At 42.8% G+C, this 11,207-nt stretch overlaps 1 protein-coding gene across 1 annotated transcript; it reads right to left on the bottom strand.

Moving 5' to 3' along the window:
- Nucleotides 1-5,546: 5,546 nt before the first annotated feature.
- Nucleotides 5,547-9,604, bottom strand: NEUROD1 (neuronal differentiation 1). Its single transcript, XM_062200885.1, has 2 exons — nt 9,449-9,604; nt 5,547-7,843 (listed from the first exon to the last, which is right to left on the bottom strand). The coding sequence occupies exon 2, from the start codon at nt 7,830-7,832 to the stop codon at nt 6,762-6,764; it is 1,071 nt and encodes a 356-aa protein (XP_062056869.1). The 5' UTR covers nt 7,833-7,843; nt 9,449-9,604; the 3' UTR covers nt 5,547-6,761.
- Between the last annotated feature and the right edge of the window lie 1,603 nt (nt 9,605-11,207).

The following is an 11,207-nucleotide window of genomic DNA, read 5'->3' on the forward strand; positions in this document are numbered from 1 at the left end:
GAAGGGCAAGTGGGTAGGGCTGCTGCCTGCAGTGCCATTGTCTCATGTGGGCGCTGGTTTGAGTCCTGGTTGCTCCACTTCCCATCTAGCTCTCTGCTATGGCCTGAGAAAGCAGTAGACGGTGGCTCAAGTCCTTGGGCCCCTGCACCCGCATGGAAGACCCAAAGGAAGTTTCTGGCTCCTGGCTTCAGATTGGCACAGCTCTGGACATTGCGGCCATCTGGGAAATGAACCAGGGGATGGAAACCTGTCTCTCTCTGCCTCTGCCTCTCTGCCTTTCAAATAAATAAATAAATCTTTTTTAAAAAATTGTCTATTAAGTATTTAGTCAGTGGCTGTAGTAAAAATTATAAAATTACCTGTTAACAGTAACAACTGGTATATTCTTAAATCTTCTTTGTGGAACCCTCTATTATCCTTTCTATTATTGGATGTGAACTCTACTTAGTCACATACTTGCAACATACCACAGCTTATAAATCTGTAATTCCCTGCTCTGAGAAGAAAAGCATCATAATTGCTAGTGACACCAGAGGCAGAGAATTAACAGTTTTGCTAAGCATTGTAATACCCCTTCATTGACGTCACCGAAAGTGGTGCTGTCTTAACTGACATCGTTGAGAGGAACACTAAAGAAATAATATTGACCTGCTGTTTATGTGTTGAAGATTTTAAAGTACCAAATATCAGCTAAAGTAATTTTAATACCCAAAATGTTGCTGAAACAACAATGAACAGAAAGGAAAAGTTGGCACGCATTCAAGAGAGTGCTTAATAAATGTAAAAAAAAAAATTTTGACATGATCTGAAGATAGCCTATAATATTTTAGTTCTGTTTCAGTTTCAATTCATGTTTAACTAAATGATATCAAGAAAAAATGGGAGAAAGGACTGAAACCCATGATCCTAATAAAGGAGTGGTATTTCATGCCATGCACTATCATTAGGTTCAATTGTTGTTGTTGCTTTTGTTTTCATAGAATTAATGTTTATGGGCCGGCGCCGCGGCTCACTAGGCTAATCCTCCGCCTTGCAGCGCCGGCACACCGGGTTCTAGTCCCGGTCGGGGCACCGATCCTGTCCCGGTTGCCCCTCTTCCAGGCCAGCTCCCTGCTGTGGCCAGGGAGTGCAGTGGAGGATGGCCCAAGTGCTTGGGCCCTGCACCCCATGGGAGACCAGGAGAAGCACCTGGCTCCTGCCATCAGATCAGCGCTGTGCGCTGGCCGCAGCGCGCCTACCGCGGCGGCCATTGGAGGGTGAACCAATGGCAAAAGGAAGACCTTTCTCTCTGTCTCTCTCTCTCACTGTCCACTCTGCCTGTCAAAAAAAAAAAAAAGAATTAATGTTTATGATATCTACTGGGCTGTGGATCATTTGTGGTCCTCTCCATTCTCACCTGACTTGACTTATAGCACAGTAGTTAAGGCAACCGGCCTGGTGTAGTTTCATTCTCTTGGAGAGTTAATATTTACTGAGAATCTCCTAGGTCTTTTAAGCACCAGAGAAATAGCAACAAAAGAGATAAGGTCCCTGTTCTAGTGAGGGATTAGATACTTTGAAAATAAACAATTGAATGTGAAAGATAACATCACATGGATATATACTCTGAAGAAAGGGAGAGGCAATATGAGTTTGCCTATTTTGGTGGGGCTGACAGTGGTTGTGACTTTACAGGGGGACTGAGGAGGTCTTTTCTGAAGAAGGGACATCAAAACAAGGGCCTGAATGAAGAAAGGAAGCGGGAACGCAAACATCTAGACATCCCAGGTTCCGGCTGTTGCCTGGTCTGTAAGGCAAGTAGCTGCTTTGATAATGTAATGTGTAAATGGGTGAAAAGCACTTAGCAATGACTTGATAAGGGTGTGAGAACATCTTTCTGACTGGCTGTCCTTAGACATGAATGTGTAAAGGAAGATTTGCTTTACAGCAAAGTAAATTACCAGATTACCTCATATATGCTAAGCTTACTCTCTTGTTATATTCTTATACTCTCTTATTCTCCATATAATTGTGCTACCAGATTCATCTCTTTGTCTTTCTCCATACCTGGGGATCTATTCTTATAATCCATCCACTTCCAAATTAGCTGGGCAAATAGCAGAATACTGTTTAGATGGCCAAATCCACACTTAACAAATGTGAAGATTTATCCCAACCTTAACACACTATTCCACATTTTAAAGCATCTTAAAATAGCAATTTAACCAAGAGTCTCCGGAGACTGTGACCTTGTCTTGTTGATGCCACTAGTTTGGCTACACAGTTAATTCCATCAGAGCCACTGAACCAAGTGTTAGTGTGTGTGAAGGGAGTCCATGAGTCAATTGCTAGCACAGAATTCTTCCTGACAGAGGAAGGCAGATGATCTCCACTTCTGAGTGCATACACTGCAGATTTCTAGTTGAATGGATCTTGACAATAGTGTCCTCTGAAACATAATGCCTGGCCAGGAGCCAATGATTATGCCACCATACAAATCACTGAGCATCTGATGCCAGAACGCCTCTTTGCAATGGTAACAAGAGTTCTCAGTCCTGGTGTTCCACAAGATGTTGCATTGGCTCTTTTACTCTTTATTAGACCCTGGAATTAAAGATTTTATTTAGATGGTTTTCAGGAAATAAGTGGTAGTGGATGGAGAGAGAAAGCAGAAAGAGGTTTTAGTGTAGCTTAAGAAACTGTTCTGCTACTTTACATTTCCTGTCAGGACAAAATTGGTCAGTGTTTTGAAGCCTAGTTTTATTAATTGTTTAATAGATATTTTCACTTTAAACTTCTTATATAATTATAGAAGCCAAACAGCTTGGTTCAAACCATTAGCTAATGAGCCATTTATCATTTTATTAATTGTTAGTTTCATGCTGAAAACGCATTAATTTTGTAAGACTGTATAGACCTTCAGATGTTGAAAACATTGGGAGATTAAGGATTAACAACTTAAAACACTTAAAATTTGTTTCAAATGTTACTTTACTGTATTTATAAACCTAGAATTAGTAGGACATTCGCAATTTTGATTTGTATATAATTGTCTTTTTAAGGATTAAAAGTAGATGGATAACACTATGCAATTGCAATGAGTAATGTAAGTGAAATCCAAGTTATGCAGATTATTCTTGTTCAGAAGGAATTTTGCACCAGTTAAAATATTGAGCCAAATTTCAACTCCAGCTAGAAAATTTTTGATTGATTTTAAATTCCAGCTGCTACTAGAAATAACACTTCAAAGGATTTTCACATTGAATGAATAGTTCTAAGTATCTTCTTTGATAGGAATAATAATTTTTCAGGACAAAGGAGCACACAGAATCCTAAATATTACTCATAATAAGTGTCATACAACAAAACTACAAGAACCAGTTCCCCAGTGAAGCCCGAGTTGCCAACATTTCTTCTTTTTGCATGACCTTCACTTAGTAAAACATTTTCTTATTAGCTAGATATAGGCATTGGCCAATCCTAGGAACTCTTTTTAAACATGGAAGCAATTCCTAAAAGAAAAGAAGAAGATAATTTAAAATGTTTCTTGTGGTTTGACAATGCCTTCCAAATATTCATTAAACATTTAAGTGAGTAAATGTGTAGAATATGTTTCTGACATTGGCACTGGTTCTGTGGTATTCCTCTGATCAGATGGCAGTGCTATGTGTTATGCAGAGTGCATGCAGTTCATTCATGCATAAACAATATCATTTTCATAAATTAAAACCTCCCCTGCAGAAGGAACATCTGTGCCTGCCTTTGAATAAAAGATGGTGGCATGTGAGTTACTCTCTGACTGAAAGAATCCTATGCTTTAGAATGAAGTTATATAGGCTGAAAAAAATCAACCTTAACTTTCAGTGTTCAGTTCTCCTTTATTAAATAAAATCCACGGTATAAATTCCCCTGCTTGCTGTTTTAAAAGCTGGAATTCTGGAAATGCCATTCATTCTCCTACTTCTTCGGTCCACTAATGCAACAGTTTTTAGATGCATGGAGATATCTCATTTTAATTATAGGTGAAATAGAGCTACTTAGTAGATCAGATCAGATATGTTTGTTCATTTCAAAGGGTCCTGTGCTCAAAGGCTGGAAGGATTTGGTTATCATATCAATATTACATCTATTAAAGCAAGAACAGTGAGAACAATCCATGATACAGGAAGCAACAGCTTGATTTATAAACAACAACTCTGATTCACTTGGAATGAGATTGCTTCATTTTGGATAAAGCTGCAACTAACTTAAAAGTATTTCTGTCATATGATGAAGGCTGATGAAAAACACTTTAAAATGATGTATTTTAAATTGCACTCAAACATGTTTAACACCGAAATATTCCATACTGCTACTGTCACAGCTTGATGTCGCCCCATTGGCAATGTTATTAGTATGGTTAATTGTTCCCGTCCATTAGATTACTCACATTTTTCTGGAGCAGCTTGCTAAATGAGGTCAGCTTTCTGGAACCCCTAAATCACCAATGAGAAGGAGATTAAAGGAACAAGCTTGGGAAGGGGGGTTGTCATCAAATGTGGCATCCAAATCAGAGGAGGAACAATGGAGTTACTAATGACAGTAATCAGAGCACCACAGTAGAGCCAGGGCACAAGTGCCAAAAAGTTATTCCCTAGAAATCATGACTGTCAGTCATTTCTCATAAGAAGAGAAATGTCAACCTTATTAAGTGGACTTCACAGTGTTTAGAATCACCAGTGTTTTCCCAGTGAATTGTGTTTATGAGAAACAACATAACAGTACCCCAAAGGGAAATATAAAACAATTACACCTTCCTAAAATTATAGCACCAATAGTATACTCCCAAGTACAAATAATTCATTATCCCTTTTCCTGCAAAAAAAGGTTGTAATTATCTCAAGATGTTCATAGAACTATCTTGGAGTCTTTAAATCTTTTCCTTCTAATATTTATAAGTATATAACTTTCTCTTTGGGACAGTACTGATTTCCAAGAAAGACCTGTTCAGTTCATGAAAATGTACAGGTAATAGAGCACCAAGAAAATAGTAAAGCTTTTACATATATCTGTGTATGGATAAGCTAAATTAGGGTACTTGTTCATATGTTGTTTGTTAATAATTAACTAAATCCTTCTTGTTAAAAACAATAGAAAAAATATAAAGCATTATCATTTAAAAGAATGGGGGGGTGGGGAATCTGAAAGTGAAGCCACTAAAAGAAAAATAAATGCAGCTATTTGTCTGCACAATCCCCTCTCCCACATCAAATGCTATATTCCAAATAATTAAATATCAGTTAGGTCCTTCATGATCTACACAGAACTGGTGACTCTCAAAGCAAGATAAAAAGACCAGTGCATATACCAAAGTAAACTTTTTTCATTTTACACTACAATAATATTTGGTATTTTTTTTAAAAAAAATTCAGTTGGTAAAACAGTTATTTCCCCCAGGAATAATTGATACTTTTTAACAAAATCACTATAAGAAGAAATGCAACAATTGCTCTGATTTTCAATACTATTTTATTGCAACTGGATGAGTGTATTCTAAATTGTGCATTACACCATAATATACAGGATTACAAACAAGATTACAGTACAGACCGATTCCAGTGGTACCAGCATCACATCTCAAACAGCACTTATTCTGAACTGCATTTTACATGCAATAGCTATTGTTCTAATTATGAATTAAATGGTTTGAATTTATTTAAGCTACTGTACTAATTGACTACAATAGATATAAACTCCCAACATTAACAACCTGATCAGATTTAGGCTCAGATTTATTACATGAATATATGACAAACCACAATTTGTGTGACTATGAAAAAAGTCATGCATTTATATTTTCTGGAAACATCAATAGCTTCAGATTTTCTGTAAAATCATGGAATGCAAAGGAGTAAAAGACGAAAAAGAAACAGTGCAAATTGTATGTGATAGTCAAGCAGCTTTTGATTTAAAGAAGGGTATGTTGGCATTTATTTATAATATGTATATACAAGCTTGTGCAAGTAATGTATTGAATTGATATGTTTTGATAGGGAATGCATCTCTTGATTTTTTTCAACCTCTTGAGAGTTCTGGATCTGGTTTTACTTTAGAAAGAAGGAAAGACTTAAAGTGAGATGAATTGCTCAAATTGTGCAATTATTTTTACAATTAGAGAAGAAAGAAGTGCTAAGGCAACACAATAACTTTCTAAGCACTTTTCTGCTGGTTTAAATTAGTTAAATTATTTTGTATAAATTAGATATAATTCTACTTTTCTGATATGTATAAAAATTGATGAAGCTGCATGGTTTTAAAATAGGAAATCCACATTATAAAAAGTCATTAAAAATTCTGTACAAAATCACAACAAAATAATTCAGCATGGGAAAGGTAACAAGTAGTAAAATGCTGGTTGAAAAATATATATTTATATATATTTTAATTGGCCCATTACTCGTTTAAAAATTGCATAGATCCTAATTATTGCTTGTGATTTTGTTATCCGGATCAGATAATTAATATGATCTGAATACAGCTACACCAAATTTGCGGTGCATTTTTTTTTACTGTCTCATTTTTTTTTTAAATAGAAGAGCTATAGAAAATAATACATAAGGTGAACAGGAACTTTGATCCCCTGTTTCTTCCCAAGGCAGTAACGACAATAAATACATATATCACTTGAAGCTTGGAGCATTTGCACTTTGCAGCAGTAGTACCCAAAGGGCTGCCTTTTGTAAACACAACAGTCACTGTAAGAACAGTGGGTTCATTTCCTGGGAGTGGTGAACTGATGTGCCTTAATCGTGAAAGATGGCATTGAGCTGGGCACTCATGACTCGCTCATGATGTGAATGGCTATCGAAAGACATAATATTGTCTATGGGGATCTCGCAGCGAGGGGCAGCGGCGCCCGAGAAGATTGATCCGTGGCTTTGGGCCCCTGCCAGGGTCGCTGCAGGATAGTGCATGGTAAAGGCATAATTTTTTTCAAAGTCGGCGGACGGTTCGTGTTTGAATGAGAAGTTGCCATTGATGCTGAGTGGGGGACTGAGAGGACCATCGAAGGAAGGGCTGGTGCAATCAGTCAGGGGGCTTTCAAAGAAGGGCTCCAGTGCTGCGCCATAGGCGTGTGGCGGCGGCTTGACGTGGAAGACATGAGAGCTGTCCATGGTACCGTACGGTGGGCTGGGCAGACCGGGCGATTGGTAGGAGTAGGGGTGCACTGGAAAGGAAGCGCTGGCCGTTGGCAGATGTGGGGGCATGTCCTGGTTCTGCTCAGGTAGAAAAGTCCGAGGGTTGAGCTGCAAACAACCCGCAACCAGGTTGGTGGTGGGCTGGGATAAGCCTTTGCAGAGCGTCTGTACGAAGGAGACTAGGTCAGGACTTTTGCCTGAACGCAGGATCTCAGACAGAGCCCAGATGTAGTTCTTGGCCAAGCGCAGCGTCTCGATTTTGGATAGCTTCTGCGTCTTGGAGTAGCAGGGCACCACTTTGCGCAGGTTGTCCAGCGCCGCGTTCAGTCCGTGCATACGGTTCCGCTCCCTGGCGTTGGCCTTCATGCGTCTCAGTTTAAATCGCTCCAGGCGCGCCTTGGTCATCTTCTTCTTTTTGGGGCCGCGCCTCTTGGGCTTTTGATCATCGTCTTCCTCTTCCTCTTCTTCCTCCTCTTCCAGGTCCTCATCTTCCTCCTCCTCCTCTCCCCCATTCCTCAGCGAGTCCTCCTCTGCGTTCATGGCTTCGAGGTCGTCCTCCTTCTTGTCTGTCTCGTGCTCCTCGTCCTGAGAACTGAGACATTCGTCTGTCCAGCTTGGAGGACCCTGGGGCTGAGGCTCACCCATCAGCCCACTCTCGCTGAACGATTTGGTCATAGTTCGGTTTCCTATATTCAACAGGGAAGAGGAGCAAACAGAAAGAAAAGGAGACAAATACACTCAAAACCCAGACATACTTTCAGCTCCCGCTTTCTCACCCCCTACAAAGGCATGTGATGAAAAGTACCCGTCCATTACCAAATGAATGCCTCTGGGGACAAGCTGTACACACTGTTTGATAACAGCGCGTGTGCCCCGGCTGGTACGTAGAAGAGGCGTCAGGACAGACGTGGGGGCGAGGGAGCTGCATGCGTGTCTGTGTACACCGCTCACGCATGTGTGTGTGTCTCCTAGTGTGAAGTTAAGTGTGCTGGTGGTATGGCCCGGTAGGATCTTGCGTGCGGAAAGAAGCGAGTGTACTTTTCAGCGACTTCATGTTTACCTGCATGCATAAAGTCACTCACAACTCCACCAAAAAAGAAAAAAAAATGACGAATTTGAAAATCCAATGTCCACATCTCTGCCCCGGTTTCTCGGTACTTAGCGATTTAAGTTAAAAGAGCCATTACGTAATTTAACAGTGGCAGTGATTCCTAAGAAGATTACAGCAACGGGAGATTTGAGGAGCAAATGCACGGAGGGAGGAAACTAATGCGCACCAAACCGTTTCGCCCTCAACGAAACAGTTGGCAACAAAAGTGGGCAGGAGTCTCCCATCCCTCCCTCGCCTTTCTCTCCTCGCTTCCTATCCCTCACCCTCCGCTGAGTTTCCACCTAGCACAAAAGCGCCGGCGCGGCGGCGAGGGCTGGGGGCGCGGCGCAGAGCGCTCTCCCACGCGCCGGGGATCAGGTGCGGAAGGCTCCTCTCTAATAAACAACCCATTGAAAGGGCCGCCCGCTCTTTATTGGGGCTTTTCAAAGTTCTCCTCAAACCTTCCTTTAAAAGATTGAGTAATTACAATGGTCAGCGATTGGCAACGGTGAAGTTGCCGCTTCTAATAAGGAAAATAAAAAGCCTTTAGTCAAACAACTGAATTTCTGGCTCCAGCAGTATCTGCTAGGGGCTGGCCGACCCTGGAGCAGTAACAGGTAGCAAGAGTGGGTCCCTCTTTCTCCACTCCTCTCTCACCATCACCACCACCACCACCACTTTCAACTAAACTGTTTCCGAACCCGATTTATTTTCCAGAGTGTGTATAATCAAGGTATCCAAGTCTCTTTCATTCATGGAAAAAAAAATAGCTAGACACTCTCAATGTGCATAAAATGCATTCAAACCAGATACTCTTGGAAATAGGAGCTTTTTGTATTTTCTTAAAAGTAAGAAAGTTAAGTAGTTATTTGCTGTTAAGACTTTAATATCATCACTAGCAAAAATGCGTAATCAGAGTTTATGAGTATTTTGGAAAAAAAATACCAAGAAGCTCCCATACTATTTAAAATGACTCAAAAAATCTTTAAATTGTTTAAAGTGAGAAAGTGCAGGGAGCACCGAGTGACGCGACTCATTATATAAGAGTATTTAGGGACAGTTACTGGAAGGATACTGGTCTCAACACACAGACATAGGCTTGCAAATGCGCACATACAGAATATGTAGGTGCCCTGGCTCTTCAATTACTGCGTTGACCCTCAAGCAAAAAGGAAAAAAAATATGAAAGGCTTGTAATTACCTGTTGTTAGTAGGTCTTGAGCAGTGACGGTCTCATAACCCTGGGGCCTCTGGATGCAGTGCCTTCTGCGTGGGCGAATTCCTCGTGTCCCGGCGGCGCGGGTGCGCAGGTTATATAGCCGAGATAGTGATGCTGAGCGCGGGCGGGGCCACCGGCTGAGTGGCGAGCAGGTCCCTGCGCCTGGCGCCTGCGCACGCGCCCGGACTGCGCGCTCCCTTCTCCCCCCACCCCCACCCCGCCCTGCTCCCGCTCAGCCTTGTTCTTCTCCCGCCCTCTGGTGACAATTGCTCCCCTCAACCCCCACCCTTACCCACCCCCCCGCCCCTTCTCCTTCCTCCCCGGCATGCGCCATATGGTCTTCCCGGTCCAGCCAAGAGCCGGGAACCACGTGACCTGCCCATTTGTATGCCGCGGAGCGCTCCATTCCGGCCCCTTTGTGGCCAGAAGAAAGTGGCCCATCTGTCGCCAGTTAGAGACTCCGCGGACCTGTTTTTACCCGCAGGAGAGATTAACCCTTTCAGACGGCAGAAGGGAGAGGGGGCACAGGAGTGGGGCGAGGAACTTGAGGGAAGGGAGCGGGAAATCTAAGGCGGGCTGGGTCTATAGGTTAGAGCGAATGCTTTGCGTTGGCGCGCTAGGGCACAGGTGAAAAGGACAGTAGCTGGGGGACTGAGCGGGTGGTGTGAAGAGTCCTCGCTCCTTTTGGATTCCTCACCCTGGCATGGTCTCCGGGCATCACGACTCCCTGCCCTCTCTGGGAGGTCCCCTCCAGGTTCTTCGCCTTGACAGACGCTTTGCTCATCGGCGCCAAAGAGTGGCTTCTAATCCCTATCAGCACCTCTAGGCAAACGTATACTTTATGAAAATCGCTTAATCTGCAAACGCAGCTTTGAGACTGGCCCCCAGCTTCTCTAGTGCATCCCCTGCTTGCAGCTCATTCGGTATAGAAATTTTGTGCCTACCACTCTACTCCCAACCACCCGTGCAACCACGTGTGCCCTGACCCTCAACTACCCTTGTTCCTGGAGACCTCCTCATTCTCCGCCCTGCCCTCTCTACCCCCAGGATCTTAAGCTAAAAGCGGCCTAGTTCCTGCGTAGACCCCAGCTCCAGTGGCCTTTGTGCTCTTGCTTGGGAGCCAGGGGCTTTTCTAGTGCTTGAATTCTGCCTTTAACCACTGGGTGCCATCACCCTGCCAGTCCAAGGAACACCTTCTGGTTCCCTGGCCGGCGCGCCCCAGCGGCCTCGGCTTTGTAACAAATATATGGACCTAAAAGCACTCTGGCTGTCACTCTGCCATGACACTCCCTTGGTCCCCAATCTATGTAAATAGGGACTTGGTTCAGGCAAGGTTCCTCAAAGAGGAGATGGAACCGGCATGTGTTGGATGGGTCTTTTCTTTCTCTTTCTAGAAAGGCACAATCCTGGGAAGAATTGGTGGCTACCACTCCTTCAAGTCTCTAAGCCTCTGATTTGAGGTGTCCTCGACCTTGGGAGTCCAGCAAAGACCACGCGGCTTCCAACCCCTTTGGAAGGATTCATGCTTGTGACTAAATAGGGATTCTTGATTCTTTCTGAGCAAGGCATGTTCCAGACTGATACATAAAAAGAAAGAAGTTGGCCTGGTCTCTCCTTAGTCTAATCCTCCTCCAGCTTCCCTTCTAATCCTCCATTATCTTTGTACCCCCTGCCAAACCTGAAACCCTTTGCAATGAATGCAGCCCAGCTCAATTGCTTATTTAAAGGCAATTGCCCTATG

Source organism: Lepus europaeus, chromosome 1, assembly GCF_033115175.1.
Source record: "Lepus europaeus isolate LE1 chromosome 1, mLepTim1.pri, whole genome shotgun sequence".
NCBI lineage: Eukaryota > Metazoa > Chordata > Mammalia > Lagomorpha > Leporidae > Lepus > Lepus europaeus.